The sequence below is a fragment of the Pteropus alecto genome, unplaced genomic scaffold (assembly GCF_000325575.1).
Source record: "Pteropus alecto unplaced genomic scaffold, ASM32557v1 scaffold101, whole genome shotgun sequence".
NCBI lineage: Eukaryota > Metazoa > Chordata > Mammalia > Chiroptera > Pteropodidae > Pteropus > Pteropus alecto.
In genome coordinates, this window is record NW_006432945.1 from 14,841,687 (window position 1) to 14,858,273 (window position 16,587).

A 16,587-nucleotide genomic window follows, 5' to 3' on the forward strand; every position below is an offset into this window, starting at 1 on the left:
ACCATTTCTTTTTCCTCCCGCCACCAACTCCTCTCCCTCCCCTTCCAAAACACGGGAGAAAAAGAAGGAAGGGTTTAAAGCACATTGTACTAAATGCGGAGTTTTAAACCTGTTTGGGCGTGAGAGCTCTTTGCAAACCCGATGAAAGTCAAAGACACCCAGACAAATATGAATGAACTCGAAATTTTGCGTAGAATTCCAGATTTCTCAGACACCGTCTGCCAAGCTCAGATTGAGATCGGCCATCGCAGACCAGCGACCTCAAAGGGGAGGGGCCCTGGCCGCTCCATCGGGTCCCCGGGCGGAGGGGTTCGGATTCTACGCCAGGCTCCCTCCCACTCAGAGACACGCCAGGCACACGGTCTGAGAAGCCCCTTGAATACAGAGAAATGGATTCCACATGTGTCCCCCATCTCCAGTTACTCAAGGAAAGGTATTCCCCCAGAGGGCTTACCTCTTTGATGTGAAGTCTTTTTTCTGTAAGGGGCAGTCATCATTTCCTTGGGATAAACACCTCCGAGGGTTGATCTTGTCCTTGACTCAAGTCTTCTGAACTCAGTCTCCCTGGATGTTTGTGTCTTTAGTTTCTTCTGTGCCAATCACTGTTCTAAAACTACGTTTTTCTCTTATACTTCCTCTGAAAAAAAATTTTTATGTTCTCTATGGAGAAAAGACAATGAAGAAAATGAGTTAGGGACTCAGTTTTCTCTCCCCCTTGCCTAAAAGACATTAAAAACTCCTACGGTGCTCATAGATGTTAGAAACGGAATGCAGTTGATCGGCCTGGAATAGAACCAATGACTCATAAGGATGCACAATCACAACCAAAGGCTACTTTTTAGTCCCAGCTAGCTGTCCTCTCAATCGTTAGCCCGTGGTCACAATGGCGGCTAGACAATAGTTTGGAGGCCACACACCTACTAAACTAATTAACCTCCATGAGCAGGAAAGCTTGTGATGGTGTTTCAGTAATGGCATCTTCATCTGATGAAAGAAAGCCAAGAGGAGATTCAAGAATCTCATGGCCTTAATCCTGGGAAAGAAATTAAAATCCTCCTGGTCAATGACCAGCTGTGGCTGTGAAGCTCATGGGACTTTGTGCCTCTGGGGTTTTCAGGGCTCTTTCTGAACCCTTCCCATCAGCCGTGATTCCACTGCCCCATAAACGCCTACTCTGTCTGCAAGACACAGCTCAACGCCTGCCCTGTTCGGGCAGAATCACACCCCCGTCCCTCGTACCTACAGCTGTTCACCGTCCCGCCACCGGAGCACGGAGACGTGGGACCTGCCAGTCTAGTAAGGAGGGATAGAGATAGACACATAAACAAATGACTTCATGTAACATCATGATGAAAGGTTAGAATAGAGATGTGTGTGGAGCGATGAAGAGGGTTGGCACACGTGTTTGTGTGTTTTTTTTAATGTGCATTTAGACAGTCTTTGTCCGAAAGAGTCACCATAGGATTAAGTTATAGGAAAGGCGCGTATATATTTCTTCTCAGGCCACCACAAGACAGTGTGACAAGACTTGGACTAGGAAGATGTGAAAGGCCTGGGTTGTACAACTCAGGACAAGTTTTTTGAAATGGGTTAATAAATGATTCCCTGTGAGCCACCTTCTGAACTCAGGGTAATAAATAACTTGCTAACAGTTCAGTTATCAGATGCCACAGAGAAAGAGCCTTGGACCTACAAACATGGACGGAAGTCCGCAGATTACAGATTCGGAGACAACGAAAGCACCTGATTACTAGGGACAGTCTGTGCACCTGCAATTCCTTAGGTGGGGTGGGGGGGATACAGTCCTCTGTGGAAAACTCGAGAAGTCATTTCCTTAAATTTCATTTGTAGCTTGTCTTTTGGTTATGTGACTCCTTTCATAAATACGGTAGAATGGAAATACGAACCCGCAGCCACCGTTCAAAGACCGATTAACTGACAACTTGTCAGAAAGAACAGTCTGAATTGGTTTAGAGTCACCATAGGATTGATAAAGGTGATCTCATCTGAGTAGCAGCCCCAGGCTCTCACTCCTGCTAACACAGAGGCTCACTGATCTTTACAAACGGCCAGCAGAGGTGGCTCTCAATTGATCTGCACTACAGTGAAAAAAATAAACATTCGAAAATGCCGTTTTATTTATTTGATGTAACTATGACCAGGCCACCGGCCATGTGCCAGAGCCGGCCTGGGGTAGGCAGGTGGCTGGCCCTGGGGTGAGTATTTCAGATAACTTGATAGCATCATTGCTCTGGGACGAGGACACCCACTGGAGCTCATCAGGCCCAGTGGGCTCCCGCGACACGTGTGCAGGGCGTTCCGGGGTTACGGCGGGGGGACCAGAGACTCGGCGGGGGAAAGGAGAGCCGCTATTTCTGTTCTCTGCTGTGCTCGTTATTTTTTAAGAAGAACCTCTTTGATGTGATGTTCATTCGCATCTCTTGCTCCCTCAAGTCAATATTCTTTTTCATGTGGGGATTTTGAGTCATTTTTGTACTTCCTCTTTTAAAGTTCCATTAACCCCAATAAATAAGAATTCTGATTGCCTGCTCCTGGGCCGGGGGGTGGGGGCAGACTTCGTTACCACTGATGTTAGCACTTCACCTCTCTTCACTGCTGCCTGGTTCTTAGAGTTGGGACTGCGCGGACCCCCTCAGGGTTAAGGGCTGTGGCGGTCCGTGCCCAGTCAACAGTGTTCATAAGATATTTTCTTCACCTCATTGAAAACACCTTTGAAAAGGACTCACATATTTTTATCTGGTAACTACATGCTGCAAGTATTCTTCCTACACCCACTAGACAAAGCTCCACCCAGAAAGGAGCTGGACGTGAGGCAGAAGGACACAAAGTTGATGATGTATGACTGCATTCTGGGAGGCTCAGTCCAGACTAGGACAGTAGGGACAAGCCCACGCAGAGAAATCCTACTAGAAGTGCATAATGGGATCAACACTCATGGACTCCCCTGGTTCAGCGGAACCAGCTAACTTAGGAAATGTGATGAGAGAAGATACTAGTTCAAAGGTGAACACTAGGTATGATATTGGGGCAAGAATCCAGGCCTAAGAGCTAAGCCAAACAATAACCTTAAAAAGATGATTGATTCACAACTTTAACAGATAAGAAGGGCCTAAAGCAATGTAACATCTCATCTGTTAGAAGTGCTGATTCTGAACGTATATTCTTACGAGAATGCGTCAAGAGGGTATCTCTTATTCTCTGCAGAGAAAGGGAAAGAAAAAGCATTATGAAGACGCAGACACAAAATTGTCTTGGAGAATTATGACCGAAACAATGCTTCAGAAAATTGTGAACGAGACCTTGATGTCTACACAGAAGTCAGAGGCCAGGATAGACAGATGTGTGACAGGAGAAATTTCAAAGAATCGTTGGTAGATACAACGACATGTTCACACACTCCGTCCTTGCCCCGGGCACGTAGAACTTTATTTCCCAGCTTCCCCTGCAGTTGGGTTGGGACACTGTCATTAACCTCACATTGGAACTGCAGTGTAAATAGTGTGTCGTTCCGAGGCAGTTAAGAGCGAGTGTGCCTTCTCCACGTTCTCTTCCCCTTTTGCATTACCCTTCGAGACTGTGTTCCAAGTGTTATTGTCTTAAGGTTGAGAAGGGTCTGTGGCCATACCACCCCGAACGTGCCCGATCTCGTCTGATCTCAGAAGCTAAGCAGGGTCAGGCCTGATTAGTACTTGGATGGGAGACCACCTAGAAATACCAAATGTTGTAGGCGTTAAAAAAAAAAAAAATCAAGAGGGTAGGTGGAAGCTTATGAGAGTCTGATTACTTTTCGATATTCTCTGTAAAATAAAAAGGCCATCAGCTAAGAGGAAAGACGTGCGAGATGGCATTTTGAGGCAAAAGTTTAAACAGTTCAAGAAAATCAAGAAATGGATGAGGAAAATATACTGACTACCAGCTGCACTGAGGGCCTGTTCGAGATCGAACACCGTGAAGTGAGGTCGGTCCCGGTGAGTCCACCCGACCTGCCGTGGACGGGGGCCGGTGCGCAGTGAGTAGATGCACGGTGGGGCTTAACCAGGCTGTGCTTTTGCCCAGCAAGCACGTCGAGGAAGTATGAGCGGGGGGCGAGTTTAAGGGGAGCAAGTAGCTGTCAAGCTGGGTGTTGACGCCAGCACTGTGGTCAGGTCAGGCAATGTCCTGGTTCTTGGAAAACACGTGCTTCGGTATTTAGGGATGAGGCCATGACGTCCCAACTAACTTTCAAATGGCCCGGCCCCCAAAATGTGTATTGTGTGTGAAAGAAAACCAAAAATGTTACCTGTGGAATGGGAGTAGAGGTGTGTGGATAGTTGACTTCTCTATGGATTTGAAAATTTTCAGAGTAAGAAGGGGAAGCGTGAGGTTTTTACTAATTTTATTCTATGAAACGTAAAGTTTAAAAAAGGCAGAATTTCTAAATGGACGTGTCAATATACTGAGATGTTAAACAGACGTGTCCAGGTAGGTTAACAAATGCAAGTTTATCTGTTTCATTTTCATGCCAAGTCTATATATTCAAACTGGGGAGGCATCGAAAACTGGAAAATCCGTAGGTGGCAACATAAGCACAATAACTGGAAACACGGAGCTGAGCGCAGCTGCTGGTGGGAAGCGGGGAGGCCTTGGTGGTGAGGGTGGGGGTCGGGGGTATGTTTTCCTGTATACGCCTTATGAAACTATTTAATTCTTCAAATGTCATGCATGTGTAACTCAGTATTTTTAAAAATCCAATTAGAACCGTTTTACTTTGTACCTCTGGTCTCGCTGCTCCCTCGGTTTCCTCTTCGTTCGTCGGTTTGAGAGCTTTTTACTTAACATCAGAAGAAGTAAAATGGGGCGAAGTGGCAAGGACACTGAAAGCCTTTTCTGTACAGACGCGGCTCCGCTTCTCCCCGCACGAATCTACTCCTCGCGAGAGTTCACACTTACGTGAAAGTTCAATCGGCTTGTGGGCGGCTGAAATGTGATCAATTATGTCATGTGATGCTGCTAAAGTTAGTTTTTAAAGTGGCAAAAACGTGAATCTATGTTCAGAAAAACAAACTTGTAAGTTCTCCTTCAAAGAACAGAAGAGCCGGCAGTTAATAAAGACAAGTGTTCAGATTTATTTGGAAATTCACAGTTTCTAATGGCACTACAGCTCCGTAGTCACACACTGAAAGTCATCTTCCCACAAGGCTGGACGCGCCACACGGCTGTGACTCCCGCCCGCCTGCTCTCGCCTGGACCTCTGTTCTCTGGGTTGCTATACAATCAGGCCCTTGTGCTCTGAATGGCTAATTGTACAGACTGGAAAAAAAATTGAGTCACCTAAAACATAATGTTAACCTAAAGCAGCAACTTAAACAAACAAAAAAGGCTTTAAATAAGTCACATTACAAACAATACCCCCAGAAAGGTATCCGACAAGTTTAAAAATAGTTATTACTAAAAGTGCTCAATAAGTTATAAGTTAAGTCTTACAACACAAAACGGTCAATTCTCTCTCTTCCAAAAAGAAACTTTCCACGTTCACTCATTACTGTACAAACACATACCAAGAAATTATTTTACTCAAAGGAAAAGAAGGACAAAATGCAGCAGACACAGTGACGTCACACGTGAAAACCTCTGCACGTCGGTAGCCAATTCAAAGGGAACATCAGGGCTGCCAATCCCTTCGGACCTGACCAACTCGACAAGGCTCCACGAACTCACTAGCTGGTTCTGCGCACGTGTCCACAGGACGTGATCACAGCACGCGAGGCCTGGACTCATTTGACAAACCTTCACATTTTCTAATTGCAGTAATAGAAAGTCTGGAGGAATAGTGCTTATTGTGAATGTTTAAAATGTAATGTAGCCAAAGAAAACCTTTACAAGTGGTTAAATGTGTTGAAAAGGTGAATTTGTAAAAAAATTTATTTCGCAAATACTAGTCATCTGTAAGAAAAGATCTTGTAGTTTTGTTTTCCTCATTGAGTTAGTAACTAAAAAAAAAAAATTTAGTGTGAATAAGTTAAATGAAAATCCTATTAACAGTATCACCTTCTACCTAAAAGAACAGACTGTAAAATTCCAGCAAGTGCGCGTTTCCAGTGAGTTCGCTGAGCAGAGGTCTGGCTGGCAAGTCTTCGGGATCTCTACACTGTCTGACCCACATCGCCGAACTCCAGGCGCAGATCACCTTAAAGCCTTGTAGTGTTTGTAGCTTCGAAAAACTAACGAAGTTATAAAAGAAATCGAATGACAGAGAAAGTTCCCGCTCCTCTTCCAGTGGCATTATAAATAGACAAAAGGCACATAAATATGGGAAGGTGCAAGAAATAGGGACAAAGCTAAAGGAAGAGGTTTAGGCTCCCATCCCTATCCCACCCCAGGAACCGGGCGTCCAAATTATTTTGGCCCAGCAATTGATCTGTGAAAAACACATCTTATAAAAGGTCTGCCGCTGTCCCTGTGGGAGTGGCCGGCCGTGCGCAGCCGCAGCTCATTAACCAAGACGAACGCAGCCCCACCTGCTTCGTAAAAAGGCCGAAACCATAATTTCTGAATACTTTTCCCATTAATATTTTCTCCCTCCCCCGAACCCTTCAAATACCACAGACTGTTCTCCAGAGAACAACGACAAAAAGTCTCCAGTATGAAAAGTCCGACTGATTCTAGATCCGTCCCGAGACCGCTGTGACACCAAACGTTCCCACGGTGATCTCCTTGTTCCCCCTGATGATGTCGTGCAGGCTCGGCAACGACCCCGACTTAGTCTGTATCAGGGTTTTTAGCAACTTCCCTTGGTCTTGGACTTTGGAGCGCCTCCGTTTTAAAGCCCTCTTCTCAGTCTTTGTCTTTTGGGACTGTCCATTGCACAGACTCGTGCAAGCTGAAATGCCACAAAAATAAGACTCTTCCGACTGTGACGACGTTTCCGAGCTTCCCTCAGACGGGGGGCCCTTGTGAGAAGAGTGATAAACCCCTCCCATGTGAGAAAAGTCTCTCTGGTTCGTGAAGGGCTTCCTTCCTTTTATGTCTCCGTTGGCCACAGGGTGCGGTGGCTCTGCCGGCTTTATGGTCTCGATCTTTTCTGTTTTGTACTTGCAGCGTTTCTTCTGTAGCGTGAGTAAAAACAAGGGGCAGGAATTAGACCTGAAGGATAGTTAACAGTCACCTGAATGAACATGCAGAGCTGAGCTCATGGAGGAAAGTGCCACCTCCTGGTGAAAAGTAAGACAGTGTCATGGACGGCACAGCACACTGCTGTGTTCTGTGGAGATACCATCACCCCCTTCTTATTCAGTGAATACCAATTGAATCTCCCCCCTGCCACCTCTGAACCCAGATTCAGGGCGTGGTGACTGACATCTGAATGTCTAGCATGTGCCAGATGCTACACGAGCTGCTTTCGTGTATAACTTACTAACCCTGAAAGGTGAGGGTTTCGGCCCTGACATTTGGGTCCTTGCTCAAGTCACGACACAGGAAGTGGCCAGGCTGGGACTGAATCATAGGCCACGAGGCTCTAAAGCCCACGTTCTTTCACCTGCAGACAATCGCCTCTAGTCGAGATGAGCACAGTGGACCGCGCCGTGAGGCGCACGGGCGAGTGCCCGCCCTGCGCTGGATGTGCCTGGCGCCCGACGCCTAACGAGTACCAGCCAGGGGCCAGCCGGCTTTGCCTGAAGGGCCACAGCAACTACTTGAGGCTTTGCAGGTCACATGTTACGTCTCTGGCACAATCTTTTTTATTTTACAACCCTTTGAAAATGGCTCCGAGCTCATACGACACAGGCCACAGGCCGGATATGGCTTATGGATCCGTTTGCTGACTCTAAACACTTTTTTACATCAGTACCAAAGAAACAGGAATGTGAGGGCTACTGAAAAAGCAAAGCTTTCAACCTATTTCTTCATCTACTACCACATAACACACCGATGCACTTGAAAACAAACAAAATATTACCTTTTTTTCTGGAGAGAACTTGAGGGGTTCTACAATGTACAAAGCATTTGGGTCTACTATAAGTAAGAAAAAAAAAAACAGATGTAAAGGAGATTATGCCATGATTAAACGCTACAAAAACATTATCGCTTAGAGACTTTTCTTAATAGAACCGATAAATACAGATGCATAGCAGGCTGCCCACGTACGTGTGCACCGTAAATTAGGAAGCCCAGGCGGCAAGGCGGGGGACGGCGCCCTTCTCACGCTGGCCTTCACTGGTCACCTCCCAACAACTTCCTTACATTTTACATAACAGCTGGCTATCGGCCAACACAGTACGGACCCTCTGTGGGCCCAGTCCTGCCCTCTAACCTGATGAGGAAAATGACATTACCCAGAAAGCTCACACCAAACCCCAGATCATCTGGATTTCTCCCTACGAGACTGAACTCGACCCTGTGGCACAAACGTGGGCTAACGTGCAACGAGCGGCTGTGAGCATGTGAAAGTCAGAGGAACACACACACATAGGCCTAAGAAGTGTTTTCCTAATTGCTTATTATTATCATTTACTATGATCAAAATGATGAAATCCAAAACCTAAAAACAGCTGGAACATGCAATGTAAATGACCAAGCGATCATGAATAAAACACTCTGGCACGGTGAGTAAATTAGAAATATTAGTTTTTGGTTTCTAAAATTTCATTTAACACATTCAAGACAGCCCTACGCCCCCCACCTCCACGCTGACAAGGTAAACAAACATATAAAAGAGGGACTGTGAGACTTTAGTCCTCGTCAAACAATTAAAGAGTGAGTGATTCATGGCATGAGGCAGAGGTTTACAAGCAGCAAATTCACTATAAAACTTCAGACACAAATCTACCAGTGGCATGATTCAACATTTTTACATCATGTCCTAGAAACTTACTGAAAAAGTCATCAAATACATAAAAATATTCAAACATTCCTCCGAATAGTCATTTCTATCAGATGACTAATCTCACTCAAATTGCTTTTTATAAAAACAAGATGTCTGCTTTTGGAATGGCCGGCATTATGCAGATCAACCTCTCCAATGAAAGCAACTAAACACGAAGTAGCCCCCAGGCCAGAGCTGAAGGCCTGGAGGGAAGTAGGAATCTGAACAGTCAGTGGACACAAAGCCTCCTTGGTCCTGACAGGGCTTGTCAATGCAAGAAGCCTGCGAACCTTAGTTCTGAAGGCGTCAAGATGGGACCCGTTAGAAGTTGAACCTCGGGGGCCACCCAAAGCAGTTTCTAAGACACCCTCCCCGTCTCCACAGTAAGTGGGGACGCCCGGGCAGGGAATTACAGGCCAAATTCCCATCACCTGATGGTCCAACAACCTCAAGTCATGGCTGTAAAGTATTCTCGAATGTAAAGCAAACAAATTCTCTCTGGAATAAAGACCTATATTCTAGCCCTCGAATTGCCCCTACAAATAATTCTCAAAGAGAAAGACTAGCACACAAAGATACACAACACGTTGAGCAAGAGTCTGCAGAGACAACGAACAGATTCAAAAGAATTTAAGATATCAGAATTATCATGAAAGACTATAAAGACAGTTATACTTACTATATTTAAAGAAAAACAAGCTTGAAAATATCTGTGGGAAATAGAAAATGCTTAAGAAAAATACTAAAAGAATTCCCGGAAAGGGAAAACATAGTAAGTGAAATTAAAAATTCAATGGATAAATTTAATAGCAGACTATAGATAGCTAGAGAATGTGAGGCCTGGAAAACAGAAGAAATTACCCGAAATACAGCACAGGGAAGCAAAAGGGTGTGAAACGAGAGTATCAGGAGACAAAGTGGATACAGGGAGAAGGACTAACACAATTAAACAGAGATTCTAAACGATCATGAGGCAGAGGTAATATTTTGGGGAAAAAAATAATAGCTAAGACTTTTCCAGTATGATAAGATACCAATTCAGACAGTCAAAGAGCCCAACAAATTTAAACTGGAGTAAAAAAGAGATGTGCCTGTATTCACAAAAAAAAACCCCAAACTAACCTATAAATGACTAAAAGGCAGAGTGAAGATGCTCAGCCTCATCAGTAATCGAGTAAATAAAATTACAACTGCCATGAGGTTAGCACTGAAACTTGACCACTCTAAGCGTTTATTGGAAAGAATGTAGACTAATGGGAATTCTCACCGTGCTGATGGAAGCATCAACGGACATAGCCACTGTGGAGATATTTATTATCATAGTGTGAAATATAAGCGTACCCTACAACCCAGCAATTTTACATCTAGGCAATATTCCTAGAGAAAATCATGCAACTATGTTGCAGTGTACAAAAAAGGAATGTTTACAGCAGCATTATTTGCAATAGCCCTAAACTGTAAGCAACAGCAGAATGGATACATACTTGTGATTTAGGCAGTTACTAAAATACTGTGTAATATTGAAAAGGGAATGAATCACATACGTGAATCTTACAAACAGAATGCTGAAGGAAAGAAGACAGACGAGAGTACACATAGTATAATTCCATTTATCGAACGCTCTAAACCAGGCAAAATTTAAATTATATTGTTAAGGAATCCACATTGATGGAAAAACCATTAAGAAAATAAAAATATGATTATTTCAAAAGTCAAGGTAGGTACACCTCCAGAAGACCAACATCAAGCGTGCTGGCCTTGCTCTACTTCTTGATCTGGGTTTTAGTGACAGAGGTGTTCACTTCATAACTACGTGACAAGTTGTATATTTTAGTTTTATGAACTTTTTATAAATTTCACAATAAAATGTGTCACAATAGTCAAAACAAATTTGGTCCATCTGGCCAGCCAACACAAGTGACAGAAGTGCAAATCAAAGTATAAACACACAACTTCAAATGCTTAATAAGGCAAGGAATTGTTTAATTTGCCAATTTCGTATTATTATATATCAACTTTGTACAAAGCACTAAGCCTTATATAAAAATAAGACATGGGACATTACAACAAATGCCACAGAAATAAAAAAGATGATTAGAGGCTACTGCGAACAACTGCACTCCAACAGACTGGAAACCAAGCGCTGGACGAATTCCTAGAAACGCACACCGACCAAGACCGAGTCACACAGACTGATCGGCAACAAGGAAGGAGACTGAGTCAGTAATCGAAAACCTCTCAACAAACAAGAGCTCAGGACCAGATGGCTTCACCAGAGAATTCCACCAAACATTTAAGAAAGAATTAACACTAATCCTCCTGAAACGTTTCCAAAAATTTGAAAAGGAGGAAACACTTCCAAGCTCATTCTAGGAGGCCGCCATCACCGTGATACCAGAGCCAAAGGCACTACAAGAAAAGAACACTATGGACCAATATCCCTGATGAATACAGAAAGAAAAATCCTCACAAAATACTAGCAAAATGAATTCGATAGCACATTAAAAGAATTATACACCATGACCAAGTGAGATTTATTCCTAAAATACAAGGACTGTTCAACATATGAAAACCAACCAATGTAAGTAACATACCACAATAACAGAATAAAGGACAAAAACCACATGATTATCTCAAGTGATGCAGAAAAAAGCATCTGACAAGCATCGACACCCTTTCATGATAGAAACACTCAAACTAGGAACAGAAGGAAACTACTGCAACATATTAAAGGTCACTCGTGAAAAGCCCACGTCTAACACAACACTCAATGGTGCAAGATGACAAGCCTTTCCTCTAGGACCAGGAACAAGGCAGCTTCTACCTAATACAGTACAGAAGTCCTGGACCGAGCGATTAGCGAGAAAAGCTGTTTAATGGACATACAGTTTCAGATTTACGAAGTGAAAAAGTTCTGGAGATGTTTCGATTAAAAATTTCAGTTATAAAAAGATATACTAGCCAAAAGAAGAAAAAAGCAGGAAGGAGGAAGCGATTTACTAGTCCTAAGCAAACATACGCAAGATGGGTGTTAAGTCTGTAAACTTTTGTGGTAACAGCAAACCAGTAAAGCTCAGGAATGATTACTTGAATGATTTAATCAACTGAAGCATGCTTGTCAGTTACTAAATCCTAAAGGAGAGAGATGCCAATGATTAGGAAAGCGCTCCTAACTGACATATGTTATTAGCTTGGTTATTTTAATACTGCTATGAGGATAAGTCTCTTAATACACACTATTTAAAGTGCCACATAGAAAAGTTTGATGTAGGAAAACGTCCACTCAGTACACATCCATTCATTTAAATTTAAGTATTTCCACTGAGTGTTAGACAACAGAATGCCGTTATAGACTCTGGGCCATAAAAAAGAGAAAGAGTAGATTTTTTTTCCAGAAATGCCTTGTAGTCCTAAACTAGAGACAAAACGAATCCTACCTGTACAGGAAGAGGAAGCAGATAAGCACAGGATGCTATGGGAGCACATTCAGGTTTTCCATATCTGCTGAACTTTCTCAAACATCCCTTTCTAAAAAGAAATACTTCTAAACAGGGGCGCGTGCAAACACAGCTACCAACAGCTAATTAAACTGGCCCCCTCCCCGCCCTCTGGGCTTTTAGGAACAAAGACAGAAATAAAGTGTGAAAATAATAAGGTGGCTTCGGCGTAGCACAGACACAAAGGTTACTTATACCCGCTGTTTGCTGCAGATGGTCCTGAACACAACATGGACATTATACAGATGCCACAAGCAAGCTGGCTTCGATTTCTATAAACAGACTGCAAAGGCACAGAAATTTACCTTCTTTACCAGTTAACTGTAGAGACTTGGACCTGATGAGTGGGAAGGAAGTTCTCCTTTTCAAATTCATATCATCATAGGAAGAGAAACACCTAAGACATTAAGAAACATCATCACTGGGTACAATGAGTAAACTACATGTAATTTACTCTGTAGTGGGGGCTACATGGGGACTCACGCCACAAGGGACTCATCTCTAAGGTAACACTCCAGTGCTTGCTAATAGATGCAAAAAAACACTGAAGGATCATTCTCTAAAAAGTACAATATTAAAATACCTATTTCCTCTCCCTTTGAATTCCACATTCAAGCATCTTTCACTAGCAAAACATTTCAGGGTTTTTTTTGCGCTGTTAGTGTTTTCTCTATTAGTCTACAGAGCCTCCCAGCACAGAACCATCTCACTAGTTCCGATGATGTTTTTAATGTTTTGATTTCAAGAGAATAAGATGGGGAAAGAAATGATCTCAGTATCAATTTATCTGCTCCAATTTCTCAAAAATACAAGGATCATAGTTAAAAAAAAGAAAGCTGAAAAATACGATGCCGACATTACCTTTTAGGGCTCGGATACTGATCATTCTTAGGAAGTTTTGAAGTGTCATCTCCATCAAAGTGAGAGATGTTTCGACAACGTTGCATACACAGCATCAGTCCCAAGACAACACAGAGAACCAAAGATATGACGAGATAGCTTTGTCGATCTGAAACCTGAGATGAGAAGGGAATGATAATAATGCTTTAAGAATCGCACCAGAAAAAATACAGTGGGATTTAAGTTTCAAAGGACAAATCATTTTAAACATTTTTCAACGGGCTTCAAAACCACAAACGCAGGGCATGATGTTTACAAATGGACTATTAACTAAGGCGTTTTATTTTTTATTTTTCCCCAGTTTGAAAATTACCAATCTATGAAAAAGTTTGAAAAACTGTACGATGAACACATTCCTGCCTTTCAGCAATTTTTAACGTTCTATCTCATTTGCTTTGTTCTTCCATCTGTACTATCTCTTTACGGGCAGGAAAAAAAATCATGCTTTTACCTAGTCTTCCCACCTTATAAAACCGAAACACCGATCCTCCAGTTATTTAAGCCAAACCCTGGGGACCACGCATCCAACCTGGCAGCGGGGCTTGTCTTCCCTCCTCTTGAATACATCCTGATTCGACCACCTCACGCTGTTCTCCGCATCTCCAAGCCCAGCCCAGCCTGCATCACCTCACCCAAGCTGCTGCACCTGCCTCCTAACTGGCCTTGTCCCTGCTCCTGCTCTCACTGTTCCCTGGGAGGAATTCGCCACAGGGCAGGAACTGGGGACTTTCTGGTAATGCTGTCTGGGAGCCAATCCATGTCACTTCTGTACTCGATACTTCCCAATGGCTTGCAACGGTTATAATAAAATCCAAGCGCTAAATGCCTCCGAAGGCCTGTGTGACCGGGCCCCTGCCACCACCCTGACTCGCTTCTCTCAGCCGCTCTGCTCCAGTCACACCGGCTTTCTTTCTGTCCTCAAACACATCACACTGTTCCCAACCTCCGGCCCTTCGCTGGGCCAGGCAGCCGTCTGACCCCAGCCTCTGTGTGGCTAACTCCTCCTGAGCACCAGTTCTAGCGCCGCGTCCGTGGACAAGCTGGACGTCCCTCCGGTTAAAGCGGCCACCCCATCCCTCCCCTCGCCACTCCGCACAGACGCACTACGTGCTCTCTCCTGCCGTCCTGCGCATGGCTGTATCCCCTGTCCCCCCGGAGGCCCTGTGAGGCCAGGGACTAGTCCCCGCTGTATGCCCCGACCTGGGGCTGCAGAGCCCATGCCTCACATAAACTGGCTGCTCGAAAAAAATGTGTTAAATCAATGAAATATTTGCTTTGTTAAGCATCTTAAGCCTTTGAGAACTGAAAATGAAGTACGTTTTGTAACTATCGATAGTTTGCCAAAGGCCTAAAAGAATGGCTTTATAACTAACTGTATTTTAGGTAAGACCAAAACTATGAAAGCCATGTTTCCAAAAGATTATGATCTTTACAACTTTATAACGTCACATTCTGGTGTTCTGAAAAGTTTTCAACAAATGACAATTTTGTCTTAGATACTTATTCTTAAGAAGCCTGCCTTTCCGACAACCTCTCTCTACGTGTCTTACAATTCCAATAGTCACAGTTACCTCACGTTTTAATTCTGCTACTGTTGCGGATAAGTTTGAAACCAGCTGGGTCATGTTGGTCAGCTGTGCCTGTAACAACTGGATGGATTCAGTTTGCCGCTGATCCTGTGATGAAGGAAGAAAAAAGTATTACTTTTCTTTGTGCTTCATCTGTACATAAGCTAAACTGTAAATAAAATAATCTGGAAAAACTAATAAGTTCTTCGGGTGGCAGAGATACTAATAAGAAAAGCTCCTAATGAATGAATATCATAAACTTTGAGTAGAAATTTAAAATAACAAAAGATACTTCAAGAATCTCAAACTGTTCAAACCTCCCCCTTCCCCTGAAAATCCATTTGCCACTCACTGCTACCATGTAGAATATTGTCTAACAGAAGTTAATCAATTACTTTTCAAGTTAATATGGGCTCCATATGTATTAAACCACCATATAACCAGCTATGTGCAAGAGTCGCTTTGTTAAACACGTGTCTTTAAGCCAAAGCAGTTGGCATAAAGACACTTAGAAAAAATTCTGAAGACTGTTTTCGGATACAAAGCAGGGTCATACCAAGGTTTTAAAAGTTCTGTTTTATAGCTTATTAGGCTGGAACTTAAGATATTACAGAGTCAAAAACTTACAAGTGATTACCTAGTCAATGCTAGAATCTATTGCCAAAGAAAGAAATTCACCCATCTTCTCAGCTCTGAATTTTAGAACTTTAATAATCACCAAACACGTATTTATCTAAAATATAATAGGTTTATAACCATGAGTATGATGCATATTTTAGGGAATTATGCATCATACTCACGGTTATAAACCTATATTAAGTAGAATGTACTGAAAAATTCAGCTTATTAATGAATTTTGGGAGGAGAAAAAGGGCAGGAAGAAGCCAAGGAAATCAAACACTTTTAACTTAGGACCCTGTATGAAATAGCTATGTAACTCAAGTTTTTCAAATTTAGACTTAAATGAATTTTAAGTCACAACTGTGTGTTAGTGTGTGGGGGGAGGGGTGGGAGTGGGAGGTAGGTAGATATATAAAACCACAATAAAACCGTGTGTGTGCGTGTGTGTGCGTGTGTGTGTGTGTGTGTGTGTGTGTGTGGCGCGGGGGGGAGGGGTAGGGAGATACGTAAAACCATAACAAAACTTTCACTTACTCCCCTCACTATGATCCACCGAACTTTCTACCCTACTCCATCTTTTTAAAATGCTGAACGTGACTCATTAAACTGTTTCTTTTGACTGACATTTGAAAACACCGATAAATTCTAGACAGTTATAAACATTTAAATAGATCGGTTAACACTTCGAATCAAGATTTACTTCTGACAGTGTTAATAATACACAAGTTTATTTGAAAGTACTTAAACAAGTCTTTGAGATATTAGGCACAGATATTGCATATAAAGCAAAGAGCAAATATACAGGAGAAATCACTGTATTAACGTTAATGAAGAATTAAGTGAATACTGTGTTCATGGGTCAGAAGACTTAATACTGTTAAGATGTCAATTTCCTAAATTGATCTATATAAACTCGAAATAATCCCAACCAAGATCCAAACAGTTTTTTGGATCAAAGCTGGAGGATCACGCTATTTGAGTTCCAGCTACAACACAACAGAGCAGTATCAGCATAAAGACAGACAAATAGATACAAGGCACAGAAAAATGGCCTAGAAACACACATACATACATATATATACACACACACACACACACACAATATATATGTACACATATATAATATATATGTACACAT

The 16,587-nt window shown here is 42.8% G+C and overlaps 1 protein-coding gene and 1 pseudogene across 1 annotated transcript in view; one reads left to right on the plus strand and one right to left on the minus strand.

The window, feature by feature from the left end:
- The first annotated feature begins 3,632 nt into the window (after window positions 1-3,632).
- Window positions 3,633-3,751, plus strand: LOC112476507 (annotated as a pseudogene).
- Window positions 3,752-5,102: 1,351 nt separating this feature from the next.
- SUCO (SUN domain containing ossification factor) overlaps window positions 5,103-16,587 on the minus strand; it is a 58,964-nt gene continuing 47,479 nt past the window's right edge. The window contains exons 19-23 of the mRNA XM_025044003.1: window positions 14,832-14,961; window positions 13,222-13,376; window positions 12,666-12,757; window positions 7,958-8,013; window positions 5,103-7,106 (exon numbers count right to left, since the gene is read on the minus strand). Coding sequence (XP_024899771.1) covers window positions 6,663-7,106; window positions 7,958-8,013; window positions 12,666-12,757; window positions 13,222-13,376; window positions 14,832-14,961 — 877 coding nt within the window. The 3' untranslated portion in view covers window positions 5,103-6,662. The remainder of the gene's footprint in view (window positions 7,107-7,957; window positions 8,014-12,665; window positions 12,758-13,221; window positions 13,377-14,831; window positions 14,962-16,587) is intronic.